The following is a 24,987-nucleotide window of genomic DNA, read 5'->3' as shown; positions in this document are numbered from 1 at the left end:
TTTTTCTTTTTGTTTTCTACGCAAAATTAGCTACCACAAATGATCATTGGTCGGAATTGAGTAATATATCATGTTAAAAGTCTTTCAGTCGTTTCCCATTGTCGAGAAAAACCGGTTTCAAATTTTTGATTTTTTTGTCTAATTTCAAGCAAGTGAGCAGGCTTACAGTAGCTTATTTATGCTCCCTTTAAGCCTTGAAAATTCAGTCTTACTCAAAAAAAGTTATTGTAGTTTTTGGAGTTTTTAACTTCATCCTAGGAATCAAAAACTTCAAAAGTTTAGGGGAAAAAATATTTTTTTTTTGCTATTTGTCTTCAAAAATTGTTTTCCAGTTTGCATATTTTACAATGACTGACAAAAATGCCCAAGTTTTACTCTTTCGCTCATATTCTTTTTTATCACACCAGGCCGAGCCGAAAAACGACACTAATTTGAAAAAGCAATTTTGTTGTAATCAGACTGGTCGGAACCTTCTGTGCTACTTGCACAGTAACCGGCTAATCTTGTTTTCATATTGGATAGGCGCATCTTAGACAAAACAGCTCATCTTCAGCAAGGGTGGCCAGTTGCTTTGCATATAGCACAGAGTATTTCAACCACCATGAATAGAGCAAAATAATTAGTTGAAATGGAGAAAAAAACTTTGAAAAATTGTTTTTTTTTTGGGTAAGCGGCAATTGAATTAAGTTAAATTTTGCAAATTGAATTAATTGTATCTGAAAAAGTGTAATGAAATTCATTTGAGATCTTTTGCCCTTTCATTTGTAATTACTAGCCATTTAATTTAAAAAAACGAAAACACTCAAAATCTAAAATCTTAATTTAAAAAAATCAAAATCACAGCTGAAAGGACTTTCTTTTTTGTAGGAAAAATCATTTAATAAATTTTCTTGAAAATTAATTAATAAAAACTTACATCACAAATTTATTTGATTTCATTGTTTTTAACAAAGTTTTTGCGGATTACAGTTTGTTACGAAAAGCTTAATGTTTAAAATGTGAGAACTACAACACTTTTATTATTTGTTTTTATTTGCGGGGTTTTTTCGATTATACCTTTCCCCCTATATGCCCACTATATGATATAAAGTCAAAATCAACTTTTTACTGCAAAATTATTTCGCTTCACTAAGAAATGCTGGCTATCAAAACCTCATAGGCCGAAACGAAATAATTTCATTGACTCAAGGCTCCAGATGTTAGCCTTGTCTTTCGTAGTAATATCGATCAACATTAATAAGCAAAATGTTATAATATATTTTTTTCATTTTTTATCACTTAGTGCGAGCAAGCGTATAACAAAAAAAAGGATTTAAGATACAAAATTTTAAAAATCTTTTTGCCTTCACAATATTTACAAACATATTTTCCAAAAAGAAATTAAAAAAGTTTTGCCTACAAGAGAAAGCGGTTTTTTCCTACCTGTCCAAAATCTGCTGACTCGGCCCCACCTGAAGACTTCACGGCGACAGCCGCTGCCATGTGACGCTCGGAACAGTCTCAACCAAGAACGCAATAATGGAGCAAAATAGAAACCAATTATAGATCAAGTAAAACTAATGACAAAAATTATAAATTAATATTAATTAATTATTTTTTTACTTATGTATAAAAGAACAATGAAGAAGAAATTTGTACTAAAATTAATTTTCTGTTTTAAAAAGCTAATAGTAAATTGAGGAAGTTGTTTGTTAAAAAGCAATGGCTTTTTTATTTTTTAAATATACAAGTTTATAATTTAGAAAAGACTGTGAATAAATGGCGTTAAAACGGATAGAAAAATCACAGGCGTTCAAATTGGCGTCAATAAATCTAATTGTTTAAATATAGCTTCAAAGATCAAAAAATATATATATCACTCTCAGCACGGGCGTTTTTTATCTACGAAAAAAAAACAAGTGGATAAATAAAAAAGAAAAAGGTCACTTTAACAAACACTTGAATGGATTTTCTAATTCTTTGTACCACGAATAACACGCTAAGACTTCAAAACACAAAACAAGGCAATATTTGTACTTCCTGGATGTTACACAATTCCTTTACGTCGTTTTTTTTGAAGTTGCACAAATAATCTAATGGAGTTGGACTTTCGCATCAAATGGAAAAAATGAGCTAACTATTGTTGATAATTCACTTCGTGGCAAAGCCTGTTCAATATTGTATGAGTAAAAAATGTATACACATCAAAAAAGCAAAGAAAAATTAACGAATTTTTTTAATAACACAATGTTCTAGTAGTAAATAGTTTTTTTTCTAAACATTTTTTCTTGTTTTTTTAACTGTCAGGACAAGAAAAGAAAAAAATAAACAAACACCACTGTTTTTTCACTACTTGTATTCTGAAAAAATGACATTTTTTGACATATTTATTACGTCACTGCGACGCAAATTAATACAGCATAGCGTACAACAATACTCACATCCTTTTGCTTTACTGATTTTGAAAAATCAATTAAAAAATCTGTTCTGCGCAGGCGACGAACCCAAAAGATTTGAACCTTCGCCGCATAATTAAAAAAACAAATAAATAAAAAAAGGTTCAAATAATCCGAACATCATTTTTTTTATCACTGAATTCAATTGAAATCATCAATAATCGAGATTTATGGTCGTTATGAAGACTCTTTGTTTGGTATACAAATCAAGAAAAATGTTAATTAATTCGTTCTCACGCAATGGGGATTGAAACAGAACAAAATAGCTATGTCTAAGTCGATTCATAAAAAAGATGAATTATGTTGAAAATAAGCGTTGAGATTAGAACAAAGTGAAATTCCAGGGAGACAATTGCAAGGGGAAGCCGAGACATATGTCGAGACATTCTAAAGCTAGCTAGATCTGGTCACAAAATGTACCATCAAATGACACAAGAAGCGAAACATGAAAAGACAAACAGAAAAGGAAAATTTTAAATTATAGCTAGCTTAAATTAAATTCTTTGAACTTTTAAAATTTTACGGTGGAAAATAGCGTGTTAAATACAAAGACCAGATGTGAACCAGTAATTTAACCTAGGAAACACTAAGTAATGTGAAAAATAATTGACGAGTAAACTTTTGCGAAATATGAACAAAGCAACATAACAAACCATATTGTAACTCCTATTTACAAGGGCCACTACTGCTAATTATGAAGCACACCGAGACTGCTCGTATCAGTCCGAAGCCTTGAACATTCCGACTTCCCTTCAAAATTTTTGAAATAGTTTCTGAAATAATCAATTGGAAAAAAACTGATATAGTATTCAAACAAAACTTGTTTGAATAAAAAAATCTCGCAAACGCTGAGCCAATTACACGAGGATTTTCGTAGCTTCTGGCAAGGTAACAAAAAGACTGCTCAACAAGACTGCACATTAAGACATTTTTGGTGAAAAACTTATAAAATATTAAACTTTGAATGTTTTTTTTTGTTTTTTTTTACCTCGTTTTATTTCCCCATAGGCTGTGCAAAGTACCAAAAGACGCACTTTGTGCGTGAATTTTTTTGCCTCAGTTCAATTTGGAAGGATTCAATTTGCCGCTTCCTTTCTTAGAAATAATTAGAAGTTATTAGAAGTAGTCCTAAATTCAATTATTTTTTTGAAAAACAATCACGAGAAAAAATATTTTCATTTATTTCAGACAACATCATTTTTCAGATGACATAAAAAATATCGTCAAAAGTCTGAGTATAAAAGTCGAAAATTATCTGAATAAAAAATCCTCCTCAAGCAAAAATACTTCGCTTTTCTTCAAAAGTCGAAGCAGTGGCACCAAATATCTCGCCTGAAACCAATTTGGAATTTAAATGTTTTCTGGCATTAAAGTCACAGCAGGAAATATCTCTCGTGTTAATGTTACCAAAAAGCCAAATTGGCATTTTTTCAAACGGCTATTATTTTTCAAAAAATAATGACAGGTAAAATATCTTTCAAAAAATTGAGCTCGAGACATCTCTTGCTTCCAGATGAAATACGAAAAAAATTGCTGTAAAGAAAGTGGAAAAGTTTTTGTAAGTCAAACCACCTACTAAAACCAAACAAAATTGACTTCTGATTAAAAATATGTGTGACTGGTTCCTGAATAAGTGGCAAGAAATGTTTCGTCCACGCGAATTTCTGTAGAGGAGAAGGACTTGGTTAACGAGACACAGGAATCGATACAGATCACAAAAAAAGCCGGAAGAATTAGAAAAAAATTTAATCTGAATTTTCTCGGGCGAAAATGAAAAGTAAGAAAAACAAAAAAAACTTGAACCCAATTTTCTCGACACTAAGAAAAAATTTTCTTTTCTTGTTTCAAACAAAGTGTTTTTTCTGATACCACACCTGAGCCCACACAAGCTTTATCGGAGGTATTCGAATTGGAGAAAAAAAAACAAATATGCTTTTTTAAAATATGTTCCAATTAGAAGTACACTACATATTAAAATCTATATTTTATGATGGTTTGTTGAACCAATTTTTTTTCTCTGGATTACGTCTTTAGGTTTCTATAGAATAGGTAAATTAATTTGATTCGTTATTTTTTATCCATGGTCCAATGAAAAAAAAATTCAACGAAAAAAACAGACAGTGGAAAGGAGAGTAAGAAAATTCTGCACCACAAAATCAGATCTTGCCATAAATAGATTTTTTGAATAAATAAAATGTTTAAAGAATTTTCTAAACAGGTCTACATTTAAATCTCTATGAGGACCTTATTTCCATGACTTCTCTAATCTTCTAAAAAAAACAGAAATTATGGAAAGTAAAAATTCCTCGCCATATGTTTGAAAAATGTTCCTTAAGATCAATCCAATATATATTTTCCTGGTTTTATTTTTAACATGAAATCAGTTGTTACACTTTATGTGATTAAGACTGAACCAACAAAATCATTTTTTAAGTTGTAAAGAGTATCTGGGTTGTGTGCTTGTCTCAGTCTAAAAAGTTTTCTATAAAATGTTATAGCTCTTTTCCGATTGCTCCACTCTTTTTTGAAATGGAAGTGTAACGTTGTGTGAAAATTGATCATAGGCATTTTTAAAGTGATTATTGAGAAAGTGAAATAAAACGCCAAAAAACGCTTCGATCATTGAACATGTGTTTGCCATACTTTGTTTGTCAAAATTACTGAAATTTATTATAAGGCATGAATACGTTATAGCACGCGCATAGTGTTTTGTATATACTTTTTGATAGAAGTCATCACTGCAGGCTTGGGGCTCTGGGTTCAACACTGCTGAAGAATGACGTTCTGGGAAATGCGAAAGCTGTTGAACTGATATTTATTCCGATCCTTGAAAATGTTGAGGAACTTTGTATTCGGATGTGTTATACCCCGTTGAAAATAACAATTTCTTGAGTTACAATGTAAAAAAATTTTGCCTCCTTTTTTTAATAGTTCTGGGAGTTTCAAAATTGCTAACTTTGCCATGCTCCAGTATAACTCATGCGCGCTATATGAAAATGTTTTTCTGCTGTTTCCCCTGCTTCTTATTTTAATGCAAACTTTATAAACTGTTTCATGGCAATAACAACGAAGGTAATACGAAGTTTTAATTGCTTTGCAAAACAATCTAGTAACTTTATGAAAGCAGCCAAAATTTAAAAAAAAAACTGGCAAAAAAACGGCATTTTTGGGCAAATTTCGAAAAGTTTTGACCGAAAAAATTACGTTTTTGGCGCTAGCTCCCCCCTCAAAACTGGTATACTTTGGCGCCGTTAGAGTTTACAGAATAATTCTAGGGTAGGTCAGTCAAAAATATATGTCTTCAAGCAGTAACAAAAAGAGGGAAATCTTTGTGTGGTCAAAGGTTGGTGAGAACTTTGACAAGAATGATTAATTATAATTTTTTTTAAATAAGTTTTAAAATTGTGCTACATACTCAGTAACTTCTTTAACTTTGAAGGAATCCAAATTCTTGCAATAATCCTATGAAATAATAGATAGAAAAAGAGATACCTTACTTTTTTTTCTAAAAATTTTATACTTCGGAACATAAGCCCCAATAAATTTTTGCACTTTTCTGCATAATTTACTGCTTATGCACGGATCGTGCATATTTTTTCAAAAACAAAATCATACTCTAGCTTTGAGTTCAAACGTGAGTTGTGCTTTTACTTTATGGAGAAGAATACCACCAGTTTTTTCATTAACAATTTGCCTGGCATTTCTTATAGTTAGAAAAATGTAATTTAGTGTTCAAAACGAACAAGACTGCTCGTATCAGATAAAACACTCAATGTTTCAACAACCTTTTAAAGTCTATGTTTTACTTTTCAATGAAGAAAAACATTACGAAAACTGTACATTAAGAAAAAGGAAAAAAAAAAATTATATTTTGAAGCGCTATATAAAATGTAGACTAATAATTTCGCTCTACGTAACGATCTGAAACAAATTGCTTGCCTCAAATCAATTAAAATCAGTTTTTCTGTGCCGGACTTCTTTTTTGTTTACGTGTAAGAAAACGAAATTTTTAACGCATTATTTGGCTACAATTGGCTATTTCAATCCCCCATAAATTGACAACAAACTCAAAAGTGAACAAATTATTTTTAAACTTAAGATTTTAACTCAGGAGACTGACAATTTTTCAATTAAGGGACTTAGAATTTCCTTCAAAATTTGCTTTTTTAAAAGCTGAAAACTGTCTGGAGAAAAAAAAACTAGATCGGATTTATATAAAAATAATCTGCCGCTGACCACTACACATTTTAAATTACTGATTTTGATTATGTCTAGCAAAATAAATCATTAATTAGTGCTTGTAACCAGGGGTATAAAAATACTAAAAAGGGAGTTGTAATTAACTTGCAATCAATTCGGTAAGTTGATAAGTATTGAAATTAATTAATTTCACAGCGCAACTGATTGCTTAATAGCCTTCAATTATAATTTCACTTCCAATTGCGTTTGCAGAATTTTTGATCAAAATTTTTCCACAAACGAAACTTGCTCAACCAATTTTTATTTCAAAAAAGTTTGTTGAAATAAAAATAGGTTGAGAAAATTTCGTTTATGGAAAAATTTTGATCAACGTAATTGGAAGTGAAAATACAATTGAAGGCAATTAAGCAATTAGTTGCACTGTAAAAACGACGCAAATAAGTTCGACTGAAAATATTTTTGCAGAGTTGATTCTATTTTTTAGCTTTTTGAAAACACGCCCCTCAATAAAAACTATAAATCCGTCTCTACCCTTAATTGCTAGTAATTGTTTTTAATAGTTTTGCGATTACAATTAATTGATTCATGAATCGAATTTGATGTTATTGTGCTGCCATTCATTTTCCATACCCCTTTTTGATGTACCATTTGGTGCGAAATCTCGTACGGACGAGCAATTTCCTCTAAAAAAAAACTGTTCTGATTTTTTTGGCTCTTCTTTTTTGGCTTTTGCTTTTTATTAATGGTGGGGCTGTTGTTTTTGGCAAACAAAAAATTAAAAAGCAAACAACAGCTCAAATTTTCTGGGCACTCATTAAGAAGATTTAACACATCTTACCTGTAAAATTTTGTAGTGGATTTCTAGCTGCTTCTGTTGCGCCACTTCTGTACCAGCAACATGCATTTTCTCGACACTTCTCAATTTTTATCGGGAAACACGTTCAGGCTTAAGGTCAAGGTCAAAATAATAAGACTTTCAAACAAAAACAAGTTGCTTTTGTTTTTAACGCCCGTTATTTATTTATGTGAGTTATTTATTTCTCAGCTGCACCAAATATAACGTATTTAGTAGCATTTACTTAAACTCGAAGAAAGATTGAAAAGATATAAACAAGTTTTGAGGTTTTTTGGCGTCTGTCAAACTACCGAGGCCTGTTTTGGGGTTACTTGTGAATTGAGTAATCTGATATAACCGAATAGTTGCACGTTTCAGTTTAAAGTAAAATAAAAACTATCGTGCTTTGGTATGTATTACAAATCTAATGTTCAATTTTTTTTCAAACTGGGAACCAGATTAGCTTCTCGATTTTCATATTTGAATAAAATTAAAAATTCTCTTGGGTTTTTATATTACCCAAAATAAACTTTCAGTGGAGCCCAATTAGTAAAAGTGCATTAGCGCTGTAAAATATTCACCAAGTTCAATACGAGTAATTTAATATGGGAAACGATAGTACCCGCTCACAAACTGATGGTAAAAGCGCTGGAAAATGTTAGCCTGGAATCAAAAGTCCGGTATAAACAAAATGTCTCTACTTCAAAATAAACAACAAGGGCTATAAATTTCTCGAGACGATAAACCCCAGCAGCTATCAAACGTCTCCTCTGATCAAAATTCAAAAGAAGTCACCTTGGGTTCAAAGCGGGTAATGTGGAGTTCTGTATTTACTGCTGAGAGGTAACCTTTAAACTACAATTTGTGGATCATTCAACGAAATGAAGTTTATGATCAAAAAGTTAATTTTTTGAGTACCCGCTGATAACTAAAAAAAAACAACAAAAAATAGAAATGGTTGTAAAAATATTTCAGGTTTTCTTAAGATTAAACTTTTTTTCGTTTTTTTTCCTTTAGTTATTTTATTTGTCAGTTGAATTCTATTCTATTGATTAACACAAAAAAGGCATAAAAGTAATAGTAATTTTGACCTATTTTTCATTCGCGTTCAAGTTGTATGGAGAACTGACAATGAATTTTTCATCAAGCGGTTTGAATAAGCTTTGATTAATTCAACAAAGAACACAACTTCCGGTTTGTTTGATTTCTTGATATATATTGAGAAAAAACTATGAAATATACTATGCATTGATTAAAAACAAGTGACAGGTTATCGACATTTTAAGTTTACCATCTCAGTGAAATTAGGACTATATCTTTTTATGATCTAAAAAATAGGCCAAGCCGGTATGGTATATATTGCAGTTCTTGCACAAAAACTTAATTAGATAAAAGAGGTGAAAACAGTTTCACCATGCCGATAACTTTATTGAAATCAGGCTGTGAATGAAAACCTGTCAAAATACTAGTGGTATTACTACTACCTTTGAAGTTTTTAAAGCCCTCTTTTTGTGAAATTATAATTTTTTGGTTCTGTTGGGGTTCATTAAATGTGTGTGTTTACAATGTGTGTGTTTATAGTGTTTATTATGTAAATCAGAACCTTCAAAGCTAGACCCGATTTCAAACCTGGTCCGCTGAAAGTGCGACAACCTAATTATAAAGGGAAAACGGGAAGTTATTCAACCATGTTTCATTTCTGCTAGTATAAGAAGTCCTAACTATTGAATCTATCCCTCGAATGGCTAACTCATTAAATTTGTCTAAAATATATCTTGAAAGTCTTTGAGAATAATTAATAGCAGATTTGGAAGGTCTTTTTGCTTATATCCCCCTAATTGATAAAAAATGAAAAAGAAACTGTATCTTACAAAATTGGACTGATTTTACTTCTAAATGCAGGGCTGATATCCCGAGCTAAATTAAGCTAGAAAAGTTGCAAAAAAGCGAGTTTAATGACCATTAAAAACGCATTTGGCATCCTTTTAATGAAATTTATGCGCAGAAAACCGACAAAAATTGGGGAAAAAAAGAGAAAAAACTCAGTTTGAAGCTCAATTAAGTAAAAATACCCAGGTTATAAGTAAGTTCAAGTTGAAGATATTGATTCGTTGAATTCTCTAAGAACAAAAAATAATAATTATAAAATACGTATGAAATATCATTTTTCGTTTTTGTTTCCTGAAAACTTTGACAAAAATTGCGTTTGTTTTCGGCAACTTCGTATTTTTAATCCTACATATTTTTTAGTTTCTATTTTCCAAAATCGATTTCTGTTAACAATACCAAAATCAGATATAGGGCAGATCTCTTTTCTTTAAGCAGATTTTTAAAAGCAAAATTCTAAACGACATCTGAGCTCTCCTCAAATGGCAAAAAGTACGCAATGTAGGACGAAAAATTTGAAGGTTGGATCAATCGCCGAAACGGATTTCGTAAAATAGATCCAAAGGACCAGAAATCGCACTTTGGCCAGCTTGCTTTTTTTGTAAATAAAACTGGAATGCGAGTGGTCTAATTCTCTTATCGGAAGCAACTTAAGTTGCTTGATAAATTTGGTCTGGAAAAATTTGGACTGTTGGGACCAGAATTTCAGGGAAAATCTCAGATGGAGGAAATTCAATATTGAAACAAACCGGAGAAAACCTATCCGAATGATCATTTACGATTTAGATTTTTCAGATTTGAGTTAAAGCCACAGGCGTGTTAGGGGGTGGAAAGAAACCATCGAAATTCAATCACGCCGATTACCGCTCTTGGATAGTTCCCAATGATTGATTATATATAGCTTTAACACAGCTGTCCATGTTTTATAACATATCAGTGAATTGCAGCTCTTACTTTTTCTAAGGTGATGATAGAAATGCCATGGCTTGAGATGTGTTTTATTCCCTAAAAATTAAAAAGAAGTATCCTTCCAAACGAAGTTTTTGATTGGTCCTCGCTGCAGCATGTTTTTAATAAAAAAAAACTAGCATGCACTTGTCTTAATAGTTTTTTTTTAGTTTTTATTAAGTTCTTAACACTTAATATTTTTTATTTCTCTTAACAAATCAAGTGTATATTACATCAAATTAAAGTTTCAGGATAATTTGATTTTTGTCCGAATGAACATCTAATCGAAGGAATTATCGCACGCTAATCGACACACATGCTTTGTAACACACATATTTTCGATAGGGAGGCGATTTCTGATGTTAATTTTTTTTAAAAAAAACGGAGAAAAGGAACTATTTCATAGAAGGCTATAGAATATGAAAGTATTATTCACTTTAACCAATTGGAAACGTTTTTCATCAAAATTTTATTCAAAAGGACAAAATTAATGTATCAAAAACAACGCCTATACCAAACTTGGTTTTTTGAAAATTTTATTGGGAATACAACATAAGGAGCGTGAGCGTAGCAAAAAGCCTGTGTGCCTATTAGCATGTGATATCTGTACTGATGAAGAAATTAACCTGACAATAATCAATATTGCTTAAAATTTCATTTTTGTTTAAAATCAATTGATTTATTCTGAGGACAAAAATTTTGTTTTCTAACTAATAAATTTTTGACAAAGAGCACTTTGTTCAAATTATCAAACTTGAGCAATTAAATTTTGATATAGCAATTGCACTCTTGGAAATAGTGTAATTTTGTAACATGCGTATTTGCGTCCTGCCGTTTGTGTCATGCAAGAAAAAAATTAGAGAGAAAACATTTTCTAGTCTAGAAGTTGGATATAATTACTCTAAATTATTTCTTCAACTAAACATAACATTTTGTAACAGTGGTTTGATTTCTTGATGTAAAAAATTTTTGCTTGTTATAAAAATTTATATGAGAGTTTAAGCGTTTCCAAGTTTGCCAATTATTAACAATTATTTTCGATTCAACTTTATTGCGTATGCGGTGAAGAAACCCTGTTTTGACTTGAGAATGCGTAAATAGCTTTGATGCTTTGTTCTTTTTGGGACATTGCTAGTGTTTGGAACGATCTTCAAAACAAACTGATGTTTCCTTTTCATTTTTTGTTTGTTAAAACTACATCAAAAGCGTTAGCGAGCAGTCGGAACTATCAAAGCTTCATCCTGATGTCTGCAGTCTTGTTTATGTTGGAAGAAAACAGTCGTTTTTGGTCTAAATTCGATTGCTGGAGACAAAAAAGCGACCATTAGCTCTTAAGTTATTGCGAACTGAAAGTGTGACAACTTTGACCACCACTCAAAATTGAGATAATTAACGCGCGATATTTTTTTTCCTATTAAGGCGTAAGTAGCAAATAAAATCAATTTAAATTGATCTGAAGCTGAACATAAAGCTGGGAAAAATCTGAACATAAAAAAAATCGAAAATTGAAACTTCTCCTTTCATTGCACATTTTTTAAACAAAATTTTGAAACGAAAACCGTTTTTATCAACTGTAAACGGCAATCAGGTCAATCAAGGATTCAAGGCTTTGTTTTGACGCGAACAGTCTTGTTGTTTTGACTTTCAAAGAAATCGGATTAATTATGCTTGGTGTGATGTTTTTTCATTCGGTCATTTTTCGGCGATGGAATAAAGAGTTTTCAACAAAGTTTTTTTTATACCCCATTAAGTATATCGTCTCCCTGAATTCAAATTTAAAAAGACATTCTACCTTTGATCATTCAATTTTTGCAAAGTTACAGGAGTTTGCAAAGTCAATTTGGCAATGCTCTGAGCTATTTTATGAGCGCTTTGAAGATTTTCTTCATGCTGCTGAAAACGTAACGCGAATTATTTATGCACGGCGGCATTTTACGCACTAAAGTTGTCCCAAATTGAATTGAAGCTATTTTATCGGTCGTCTTAATTTAGTACGACTCCAATTTTCACAGTTGATCTGTGATTGATAATGTCCAAAATTTATAGTTTTTGAATATTTTCTCTTTCCAAAAACTATTCGATATGGATTGAAGAGCGCAGTCGGAATATCAGGGCTTTGCCTTGTAAACGAACAGTCCAGTTTTTGGTTCACAAACCAATTGACAAAAAAGTTTCACAATTTCAATTTTCGTGATGTAAGTATGCTTTTTATGAAAAAACAGCAAACTTTCAATTTTCCAATTTTGAACAGAAAATCTCGTTTAGATTTAGTAATCAGACCAAATTTATACCAACTACTCGAGTTGGAAAAAGTTGTCGAAAACAACCTTTATTTAGTAGAGATAGAAAGTTTTCATTAAAGTCAATTGATGATTTTTTCTCATCATGCTAAGCGTTTTTCTGATGTGCATCTAAATATAAGTATTAATAGGTAAATGCAAACCTCATGTAGCTATGTAGCTCATCATTTTTTTTACCAACTGAAAACAAGGTACAGTGAGAACAATCACAATTACTAAAAGTCAAAAATCATGAAATAAAATAAATGATAATTGGAACTATTTTTTTTGTGCGTCTATACGCACTCATTTCAACCGATTTGATTTTTTTGAATGGTCTAAATTAGTGATATTTTTTTTTCATTTAACCTAAATTACTACGCGTTACACAAATCAGAAACAAAAATACTCGAACCTGAATGTTGAAGAAATGCGTGGCTGATTTGAAAATTGATCAGTTCACTCGTAAACGATGCGTTTTCAAGTTGTTTCGAGCGGAATTGGTAAAAAAAAATTGAAGTAATTTTTATCAGTCGGCAAAAAAGATATCAACAGGAATTTTCTTAGAGAACAATTTTAAAAACAAAAACGATTTTTTAAATTGGCAGTATTTGTCAATGCATAGACTTCCCATACTTTTTAAGTGCAGACAATTTTTGAGAGAAGTTCAAGAACATACCAAAAAATATCTATTGAAAACGGAAGAAAGCGGAATTATTCTGCTTGATGGGGCTTTTTTTGTTCAGTCAAATTTCGGCAATCAAACTATTTCTTAAAAAAAAAACAATTTTGTACCCAATTGAATATGTCGATTCCCTAAATAAAAATGTTAAAAAAAGATATTTTTATCTCCAATCATTTTTTGCAAGAATCTGACAGTTTGAAAGTAGACATTTTGGCCAAATTCTAGACTATTTTATGCGCGCTTTGAATATTTTATTCATAATCCGCATCCAAGTTTGGCAAGTAATTGTTTGGTAAGTATCGTAAGTAATTGATTATAACGAAATTTTATGTTTATTTTTTTGACAATTATAATTGATTATACTTACCAAAATTAGATGTTTAACAGATTTTTAATCGATTATAATCATGATAATTACCAAGAGATTTTAATCTTATACAATCAACTAAGGCTATTTTTTTCTGTAAGAAAATCTCTGAAATCAAGATTTCTTTTCACACTTTGGTTTCATTGAGATCCTTTCACATTAGTTTAAAGGTTCCCGCGGTCGGTGAAAATGTTCCTAGCAAAACTTCGGAATAAACCATAAACCTAAAGCAATGAGCTGATATTTTGACGTTTCAATAACTAAAATTCTGCATCGTCAAATAACTTTAAGGGAAAAATAAAAAGTTATAAAATTGAAATAATTTGAAAACTTTTAAAACAATTTTTTCAATTTCAACGTAAACAAAAATCAACAAAAAGCATAAATTGTAAACAATTCAGAGGCAAAATCGAAGACAAATGGGCAGACAAAAAGTGTTATAATCGATTATAATCGATCTCAATGATTTTATCTGTGAATTAGAAATTGGGATCAAAATAATCGTTTATATTCAATTATAATTGATTATAATTGAATAGAAAAATTGCTTAAAAATTAAATATAGTCGATTCAGTTTTTTTTATAAATGATTATAATTTGATTTCAAAAACAGAGATCAAAATCGATTATTGATTAGTTAAAATTGATTTTTTTAAAAATTTCAGTAAGACAGGCAAGGGCGGATTTGACCAAAAAATCGACAGGCAAGGGCCTTTAGAAAAAATTTAGGGTGAGTCAGCCAAAAATTGGTATCTCAAAATAGTAAAAAGTGATGACCCATTGAGTTGACAGTGGTCAAATCCCTGAGGGAGGGGCGTCCGACCCCCCTTGCCCCTTTAAATCCGCTACTGAAGACAGGTACTAAAATCATAATATAATTAATTATTACCGCTTGAAACTGGATGCGGTAATGCTGAAAGCGTAACTCAAATTATTCATGCGTGGTTAATTATCACGCACATTAAAATCGTACAAATTGAATTGAGGCTAGGTAATCGGTCGTTTTATTTTCATACGACTAACTTTTGACACTTGATATTCGATCTTGTCCAAAGATAATGGTTTTCTCAAAAAAAATTTTACCGAAAACTATTCCAGAGCAATTACAGTGCAGTCGGAACAAAAAATAATACCTCAAAAAAGTATTAAGCTTACAGTTTGATAAAACTTTTGTCAGATTTTTTATGGCGCACGTTTAAACAAAATTTCACTTCGCCTCGATTGGTATAAAAGAAACGTTACTGGCATACTGTTTTACAGTTGTTACCTTTTTGGATAAACTTTTAAGTCAGCTATTGCGCAGGCGGTTTAGTAACCTTTCACTGAGGAGTGCTTGGGTCAGATGATGTTTCCTGCTCTTCAGATTGTAATTATCAATCGAAATGAGTTTAAATCAACTTTCACTATCTCTCTTTCATTTAGCTTTCCTTTGTTTTTTAAAAAAAGCTTCGCAATCGTTAAAAAAAAGAAAGAGCGAACGCACTTAGTATGAAGATCTCTTGGACTTTCTCATTATATAATTTCAAAACTAATTACTAAATATAACATGAAATATTTCCGGGTCGAGGCTGGGGACTTTTGTTGCGACCATTGCGACTCAAAATGGGTATCTTGCGATCAATGAGATCCAAATTAGGTATGCTGCAACCATTGCGACTCAAAATGATATGCTGCAATTTTTATGCGACTTTGCGCGACTCAAAAAATATGTTGCTCTTTTGTGCGACCCAAAAAAAGGTATGTTGTGACAATTGTGACTCATTGCGGGTCGAAGGATCCAGTTTATATTTCGGCGGAAACGACCAAAACTGGTTTTGATTTTGTTTCGACCTTAACTACGGCCGATTCGACCAAAAATTTGCGCGACTCAAGGTCCTTCCAGAAGTATGGAGTTTTCTTCGCAAAACTTCCAGTTTGGCGACTCAATTCGGTCGCAGCATGAGTCGCGGAACTCGGTCCGGGTACTGATGCCAAATCCATAGACGTCAAAAAACCTCTCGAAATTTATGTATTGTCTGTTTTGCCTTTGCATTTTTTAAATTCAAACAAAGATAATCTATAAAAAGAAAGTTTTATTTCCAGATTTTCAAGGCTTTGTTCTAATACTAACAGACTAACTGCTCTACAAATTACAAAATTGAGTGAAACATAGAGTAGGACCAAATATATACGCGATTGAAGCAGCAAAAAACGAACTCATTTGTGATTCTCAGCGAAGTATTTTCAAAACCTTTGAGTTGAGACAGGCATTCTAAAATAAATATTGCTCACTTTTTCTGAAAAATTGGAACAAAAATTATCGAAACAAACTTCACAGCTCGCTTATTTTTATAACATTGTACTCATGTGAAAATTTGACACGTCCATTTCAAATATTTTTTGCAGCGCTTAGGTATCCAAACATTATAAAGCACCTAGGCATAGAAATATTACCAAAAAAGTAGTTTAAAAGATATATCGTCTCCTCTCAAAAAGATTAAAGAACAACCCGCACTGGAGTTCCATGGAGAAAAACGGATTGAAATTGTATTTTATTGTCAGTGTCTATAAAAATGAAAAAAAAAATCGATTATACTCATCTAAATATGGACTTATTTGCTTTTATTTAAGAAAGAATTAAAATCCATTGCAAATCAATTAGAATCGATTATTGATATGCAAATTTCAGCGCACTTATAGTGTTTTCTACGTTCTAAAATATAGTTGTTTATGTGGAAGAGGGGGGGGGGGGGGTGGGTTCAAGTGAGAGTGTTGTTTCATGTAAAGCGGATTGTTTAAGTGGGAGATGGTTTTTCAGGTGGGGTTGGTTCAAGTAGGGGGAGGGGGGGGGCGTTAGTTCAGAAGAGAGTGGGAGGTGTTGATTCAAATGTTTGGATCTGTAACTCTGTTGAATGTTTGAATAGGTCTCTTTGGAATTATTAAGACAAAACTTGCCTAGAAATTTAGCAGAGGTTATCGTTTTGCTTTTTGATTTTGAAAAAATTTGAGTACAGAAATCGAGTAGGCCCTGCACTTGGTTGTACAAAAAAAATCTTATAATAATCCTCTTTTTTTTTAGAATTTTTGAATGGATTAAAAACAATTTTAAATTTGATAAAAACAAGGGGTTATAATCAATTTTCTATTCCATTTCGTTGTCCGAGTGCAAGATTGGAATTGATAAATAATAGTTTAGAGCACAAAAATTTACTATAATTCGTTTTTTTTCACTATTCTTAGATGCAGGAATAGCAATTAACAGAAGACTTCAGGCAAGGATAATTAAAAAAAGATAATTTAAACGGTAAAATAAATTTATAATGAAACTAAGACTAAAATCAAGTCAGAGTGCAACAACATAAAATTTTTCAAAAAATGTCTGAACCTGAAGCAAAGGCAATCCTATCAATTTTCCACTTTTTTACACAGTCGGAACAAATTTTAACTTTTGTATTTTTTTTAAGTATTTTGAAGAAAAACTGTGAAAAAGTTTAGGTTTCCTGGGGAAATGTATTATTTTGAAAACTGATTACAGTGTGATTTAAACTATCAGGATACAACGCAAAATTTTGCCTTGTTCTGGAATAGGGTTGTTTTTAGATAAAGAATTATTAAGACAAAATTTGCCTAGAAATTTAGCAGAATTAATAAAGTGCAATTTGTCTCGCGGAATTCAAGCCCAAGTTGTTTTCCACAAAAACGGATTTTTTACGTTTTTGTACTCAACAAAAATTATGTTTAGACTACCGAGTCGACTACAGACCAATTTATGTCAAAGTGAACCACTTACATAGTCTACAACATTTTAAAACGTGTATAATTATTTTAAAATTACTTTTTACACGTTATGGACAAGTTTTGAAGATAATATCCTTGTTAAAGTTTGTAGGCCTATGTAAACAGCTCAATTTGATATAATTTTGTTACTAATTGACTTGATAGATTTGGCTAATTTATTATTAAATAAAGAAGCTAACCAATGGTCAATTTTTGTTAAAAATATTCTAATCGTGTCAAATATTCGATGTGTGGCCTAATTTTGCAAAACCTTTATTTCGCAAAACAATTTATTCCATGATAATTCTGTTAAAATTCTTTGAGTCTTGTCTGTTATACGGCCCAGAATTGATCTTTTTCATTCTGAAATTTGAGTCATAATTCTCGAATCTGATTTATTGAAATTATTAACTAGTAACATCAAACAAAAATCAAAACTTTCATTAACAACAGAAGCTCAATAAACATTTTGACGAATTTGAGCCGCATACCAGAAAAAAAACCAAAGTATAAGGTGAGCGGTCAAATAAGACATGTCATAAAGTAGACAGGCCGTGAGCTAATCACAATCGAGTGTCATAAAGTACACAAGTCGTAAGCCAGTCGATAGACAGTCGAGATAAAAAAACAAACGTACAAAGTATTTTCTTTTTCGCTATTCTGATTGGCCTGCGACGTGTCTACTTTATGGCATGTCTACTTTTTGCTACGTAAACCAATTTTAAGTTCTGTATTTATCGTTTTTCACCTAAAGTCTAACCAATTTGAGAACATCGAGTTTTAAATATCAAGTTTTGTACGTTTTGTCCGGATATACTGAATCAGCACTGTAAGTCCCAAATGAAACAGCTTCCAAAAAGATGCTTTGAGTTCAAAAATATGCCGGTATTCATAAATTCTAAAGAAGTTTTTATTACAACGAGGGAATTTTTCATGTGAACGAAATGTGAAAAGTTTAAGTTATCAAATCAATTGTTTATTGCAATGTTTATTTGAACTAACATTTCCGGATTGAAAAATAAGGAAACTTACTAATCACAGAAGTTTTTACGAATCTAGGAAGTAAAATTTTCGAATCTTCGAAGTAAAATTTCCAATCAACAATTGTGAAGAAACAACTACTGTCAGACCTAAACAAAGTTTTCATTCAGATAAATAACTGGTTAGTTTTAATTGAAGCTTTCATCTTATGCTAATTGGGAAAAGCGTGTTTTTTTTTCAATTTGATAAAAATGCCCTTGGCGTTGCACTTAAAATGAAAGATGAGCTAGCCTTGCAAAATGGTAATTTAATGCCAAATTAATTCTACTTCTGGGGAAAATTGAAGAAGAAACGGGAAGTACATCCTGTTATAGGAGTGTAATTTAGTATCAAGCTACTTCCCGATTTTTCCCGACTAAGGAAACAGACTAAGATGTTTCTAATTGATCAGCCTGATTGTCTTGTTTCCATCTTTTATCGGATTTCAAAATATTTGGATAAAAAACAGGAAAAAGCAATATTTATCTCAAGGTGTTACTTTAAATATCGCTCCAGGTTTGCCTTGATAAAAATGTTAGGTTCATAAATTTCTATTGAAGAAAAACTTACAAAAAATCAAAATTAGTGGCTAGGGCATTTAGACGAACTAGTTTTAAGACGACGCTGTTTTTTTCAGAAAACAAAAATTGGAAACTGAAATTAACATGTCAAGATCAAGAGACCCACGCAACAGATGCTAACAAAAATCTTAGGCTGTAATCTAAAAATAAGTATAACTTACTTTTCGATTTATTTACAAGACAATTGATAGAGTGAGTTTTTTCCAGCCCCTTTGTTATACCCACGGAAAGTGTGAGATGATTTGAGATTCTAAATGAAGTCTGAAATAAGATTTAGTGTCTAACTTAAATTCAGATTGTTATGTGAGAATCTGTTTTCGGTTTGTTGAACTGACCTCGAAGCATGTGAGAATCAGAACTCATAGAAAGTAGTACATAATGAGTTTTAGTTTTACATAATAAAGTATTAGAACAGATCTCTATAGATTATATAAATATACCAATTGGTTAAATATGTAGATATAAATATAGCGCCAAGTACTTATATCAGTATAATAATCTATAGTTATGTTTTCGTTGATGTGGTCTATTTGACTCAATAAGTTTCTTTACTATACGCTGTATATCATTTCCCCTTTTTTAGAAGGAAAATTACTTTTTCTTGATGGCTTTGTCCCCGGCTGATTTTGTTTCCTGACTTGGCGTGTTGGGTGTTGGCAGTGTTTTGTTATCAGAATTGGTTGAACTGTCCTCTTTTTCGCTTCGAAAAGTCATCGAATTCCTGATGGGTGAGATCTCCTTTAAGAGCTTCATTGCTGAATCGAAGTTCTTTATGAAGGTTGCGTCCGGGGTATTGGCCTGTGGGGGTCTGTCAAGAACGTATCGAGTACTTATTGCCCTTTGGTGAGAAGACGTTTGCAATTTAGACTCTGATTTTCCCTTTTCTGTTGTAGACAAGTGAACATCCTCCCTCTGTGCGCTGCGTGCCCGGATATTTTCCGGTGTGTCGGATTCCAATTGGATTTCCACACATTCTATAGAGGATGATAAGGAGATCACTTCTTGTTGACTTTGATGTGGTGTGACGGCTATTTGATTTTGTGCGCTGTTTGTGTTTGAAGGAGTAGGTATTACCTCGACCTGACATACCACATTTCGAATGTCCCTGTCTTGTGCTTCGATAGTGCTGATTGGAATAGCATTTCCTAGTTTTCCGGCCAACGCACTGGTCCTATTCCTCATTGATCGGCGGCATTGTTGATCGAAGTCTTCGGGCGTTTTCTTGGTGTCTAGTTTTTTAGGGGCTGGCTTTTTGGGGGAAGGCGTTTTTCGAGTAAGATCCGTATCTGACAGCGAATTTGATGTATCGCATTCGAACTCTAAGTCGGCATTTTTGGGTCTGCTTTTCTTCAGTTTGTTTATTGGGTTTTGTTTACCAGTTGGTTTTGGTATTACTGCAGTGTCCTGATTAGCCGTGTTCGCCCTTGTCTTGTTAAGGACCCTTTTGAATAGGCCGTCATGTCCCAGTGCACGTCTATTTTTGGATTGCGAGAGAATTTGTTCCAGATTTTTGGGAGGTGGCTTTTTCGGGCTGACTTGAGATTTCGTTCTGTTTTGTTCCCCCTGCTTGGTGGTTTGCTTCACTCTATCCAGTTTAGGACTTTTTGCTAAAACACGAGGTTTGGCTCGAGGTAAATGTTTATAAGCCACAAAGTCTTTAAGGGCTGCTGGGCGACTTTTTCCATAGACCCGTGGATCCGGTACGAAAGCGAGACCATCGTGTCTTATAACCCGTGGCTGTTTACCATCTTCCCGAACCAAAGCGGTGTGTGGTGAGTAGTTAATATTTGAGCCGTTGTCCAAAATCTTAAATTGTGCCCAAAAACACACCTGGTTGTTCGATTTTTCTGGCGATAGTGCCTGATTTCCTGGTCACTTGATCGATTTTCTGTCCTTTTTTTTGGGTTAATGGTCGACTGTGGACCTTTAAAACGGTCTTTAAGAAAAACTATTGGTGCCCTTTCCATTTTTTGTCTGTCTTGTGCTGTTAAAGTTCGAATAGGTATTCTAGTTCTTGTTCTTTCAATGTTCTTGCCGGTTTTTTCGTTCAAAAATTTTTGTTTTTGTTTGATAAGATCGTAGGCGGTATTAGTTAAAGGTAAGTGCGCACCTATAGGGAATCGAGCCAATAATTGACGGTCGAACTCTTCGTCACTACTGTCCCAATCGCTTAATCTATGCGGTTTCTCGGCTGGAGTGGTTGCTTTCCTTTTCCCCGATGGGGTTACAGGTTCGGCGGCCACCGTGGGGTTGTTGACGGTTGTGGATTTCGATGAGGATGGCATGTCGTGTGGCACTTGTTGTGGTTCCAGTTGTTTTTGTCGATAATTGATATCCAGCTCGTCCTCGCTGTTCACGTCTCTATTCCACATGACTTCTGCGGTTAACGCGGGTTTGGTCAGAAGCTTTTGGTCTAAACAAGCAAGTTTGATGTTTTCCCATGATAGGTTTGACGATTTTGGAGATGTGGCTATATTGCTTAGCGGCGTGTTTGGTTTTCTACCAAAATGCGCTTCGAATGGGGTTATTTTCGTTGTTGCGTTAGGTGTTATTCTTGGTGTTTTGATAAGCTCAGCCACGTCTGAAGCAAGTTTTTATGGTATGTTACGATTATCAATTTTCATTACCGAAAGTCTTGATTTTAGTGTTCTTATTAGTCGTTCTACCATACCAATGGATCGGTGATCGTCGACTGGTGCAAAGATAAGTTTTATGTTTTTAACCTGGCAGTACAGCATAAATTTTTTAGCTCGGATTCCTTGTGCCTGATCACACCTTATGTTTCGTGGTACCCCATGGTTGACTATGTGGGTTTGCATAAAACGAATAATGGTATCCGCCTTATTATTTGTTACAACCTTTGCTGAGGGGAAACGGGAGAAGCGATCGACCTCTACCAGAATGTAGACATCTTTATCATTTTCTTCGGGTAGTGGCCCCGCAAAATCCAATTGGATTTTTTCGTTTGGTTCAACGACCGCATCTAAAGACGTGAAATGAGAATGCCCCGATATAACCTTTAGGTTTTTACCTTTTTGTCTGCACTCTTTGCAGTTTTGAGCAGTGGCAACGATGTCTCTGTGGAGGTAAGGGTACCATATGTTACACGCTGCTTCCAGCATTCCACCTTGCCCAGGGTGTGTTAAATGCAGTGCGTCGACCAGTGTTTGGCGGAGTTGTTTTGGGATCACTGCGCGATCGTCGTACAAGAGGATGCCATCTCGTACTGAGAGCCTGTGCCGGACATTGTAGAAGTAGGGTCCGTAGCAAGATTTAATGGTGTCCCATTTCTGACCTTTAATCATATTGAGCAGTGGGCTGAGCGATCTGTCTTTCTTGGTTGCTGCAGCCAGAAAGAAACTGTCGAACACGTTTCGAAGTTGACGCCGATACATATGTACATCTTCTTCCTCTGTGACCGCTGTGGCTGAACATGTTTGGGTGTCCTCCTCTCTGTCCGTTTGGCATCCTTGGTTTACAGGGATTGGTTGAAATGTCACACTATCTTCTGATGGTATTACTTGATGTGACGTGTCGCTGAAGTTCAGGTCTTTGTGCAGTTGCTTATAAGTGTCAAATGACGAGATGTTTTTTTTGGTTGGAAGGAAATCGTAGTTTGGGCTCCTTTGTGACACTTTCTGAATATCAGCTGGAACGGCGGCAATGACATTCCAGATGCCGAGTGGGATATTTGACGGTTCATGGTTGCGTGATGGTTAACTTTCTTTTCGGAAATTTTCGGTTCAAAGTTTGGAATTTTTGATTGAATGCAATTTTCTGATCGACTGAACGTTGGCTTGTGACTATTCAAATTGAACGCGTTAGCTGTTTCAAATGAAGCTGAATGAGAACCGTTTTGGTTCCGGTCGAACTTGTGCGTGCTAAACGTTCCGTACGGATTGGAATTCAACGCTAGATTTAAACTTGCGCTATCCTGAAATTCTAGGCACGCAATGAAATCGTCAATTAAAGCAACTACAAATTGTTCATCCCAGTATGCGGGCGGTTGGGGTTTTCCTACTGGGTGCCTGGAAATGTAATCAATTAGACCCATTTTACTACCCGCGAGATGTTTTATATCAAAGTCAAATGGTAGTAAGCGATCTATCCATCTGGTTAACCTACTTTGATAAGTTTTGTTGTTTTTGTTGCATTGTAAAGCGCTAACTAAGGCTTGATGGTCGGTAATTAAAGTAAATTTTCTACCATATAAGTAGTATTTAAAATGCTCTATTGCCCATACTACCGCGAGCAATTCCAATTCATTTACCGAGTATTTGTTTTCGCAAGAATTTAGGAATCTTGAGGCATACGAAATTGTTGCCCATCCGTCCGGAGTCTCTTGTTTCAAGGCACATCCGATACCGTCCCGACTAGCGTCGCAAACCACGCGTGTTTCTCGGCCACTTACAAAATGGCAATTTTTGGTTATATTGCGAACAGCGTCTAGAATATTTTGAAAAGCTGGTTCGTGAGTGTTATCCCATTTAAAATGGTATTTGTTGTCGTTTGAAAGCAACGGCCGGAGTGGAGTGCATAATTGCGCTAGATTTGGGATAAATTTGTTTATATGATAAATGGAGCCCATAAAACATTTTAATTGCTTGAATGTTTTTGGATGGTTTAGTTGTACTATTGCGTCTGTTTTTCTCTGCATTGGGACTGTACTATATTCATCAATAACGTATCCCAACCACTCTACTTGTTTACACCCAAATTTACTTTTTTCTAGGGATGCGTTTGAGCTTGTCAATATGATCATCTCTTGTACCGTGGGATATAATTAAGATATCATCCAAAAATGCAAATGTATCCCTTTCATTATTGAGTGTTAGATCAATGGCCTTCTGAAATTCTGCAGGCATGTCAGTTAGACCATAAAAGCCCGTTTGAAACTGATATGTTCCTGTAGCCTGAACCCCGATAATGCTAAAATTACATTGTTGTCGCGTTACTTCATCTAGTTTTAACTGGCTGTACGCATATCGAAGATCTATTGTCGAAAATAATGTGGAACCTGGCTTATTGTGGCCCTGCTGCGCTGATTGAGCGACATTATCGAGTAATACATCACTGTTTGGCATTTGATACTTGTTCTTCTGTATCATCTTATTAATTTGTTTCGAATCCATAGCCAATTTTATCGATTGATCTTTCTTGACTGTAATGATCATAGGGCTGATAAATTGTTGATAACTACAATTCTCCAATTTAACGATATGCCCCTGATCTATGAGGTAGCGAACTTCTTGTTCCACTTTTTCCTGAATGTGTATAGGGATTCTTCTACCTTTTTGTTGCAATGCTTTAAATTCCTTTAGGAATGTTGTATGCACCATATGGTTACGTGCTCGACCGATCCTTGTACATAAACCAGGATACGATGTTTTCACATAGTTGGTTATTTTTTGGTCTGAGCAATTTGTATCCTCGGAAATTGCGTTAATCGACTTACCAGCTGGTGTTTGCTTCAGTTGAATTCCTATTTGTGGTAGAAGGTTTCTGCCTAAGATATTCGCTCTTTTATCGTCCACCACGATCAGTGAAGCTGTGTCGAGAGTCCATCCTCCGGATTCAATAGGTGTTACCACTCTTCCGAATGATGGGATTTTGTATCCATTATAGCAGACCATTCTGTTCGCCTCATCGGTTTCGGTTGTTTGAACTTGTCTCGCTGATTTTACTGTTGATACTATCAGATTCGCTGTTCGTTGATTGATGAAAGATGTTGGCGATTCGACGCCTGCTATAAACACTTGGTGTCCTTTGAGATGGAATTCGTCAATTTGGTTGACCGTTTTGCTTTCGAAACGAATTGAGTTCGTAGTTGAATCGTCTGGATGTATGAGTTCCCATCCTGGAATCAAATCACCCGCTTGCATATAGTTTACATATGCGGCTACGTCTGTATTTTGGGATATCTGTTCTGCTGCTTGATCCTCTTGGATGGCGTTGACTTCGGATGATTTGCATAAGCGTGCGTAGTGTCCTCTT

At 33.7% G+C, this 24,987-nt stretch overlaps 2 protein-coding genes across 6 annotated transcripts in view; one reads left to right on the top strand and one right to left on the bottom strand.

Moving 5' to 3' along the window:
* Nucleotides 1-24,987, top strand: part of LOC134851724 (fizzy-related protein homolog) — a 213,096-nt gene that overhangs the window by 74,950 nt on the left and 113,159 nt on the right. The gene's annotated exons all lie outside the window — the stretch shown is intronic.
* The window catches only part of LOC134851808 (dipeptidyl aminopeptidase-like protein 6), a 113,885-nt gene that overhangs the window by 48,870 nt on the left and 40,028 nt on the right, over nucleotides 1-24,987 (bottom strand). The window contains exon 1 of one of the 5 annotated variants that reach the window (XM_063868051.1): nucleotides 7,474-8,384. The exons of 3 other annotated variants lie outside the window; for them this stretch is intronic. In XM_063868051.1, the coding sequence (XP_063724121.1) occupies nucleotides 7,474-7,539 (66 nt within the window). In that variant the 5' untranslated portion in view covers nucleotides 7,540-8,384. Of the gene's footprint in view, nucleotides 1-1,422; nucleotides 1,572-7,473; nucleotides 8,385-24,987 lie in introns of those variants that run through there. One more of the 5 variants, XM_063868054.1, reaches the window with a different exon arrangement.

This window comes from Symsagittifera roscoffensis, chromosome 7 (genome assembly GCF_963678635.1).
Source record: "Symsagittifera roscoffensis chromosome 7, txSymRosc1.1, whole genome shotgun sequence".
Taxonomy (NCBI): domain Eukaryota; kingdom Metazoa; phylum Xenacoelomorpha; order Acoela; family Convolutidae; genus Symsagittifera; species Symsagittifera roscoffensis.
Note: the sequence above shows the minus strand (reverse complement) of the source record. Positions and strands in the feature narration are given on the sequence as shown.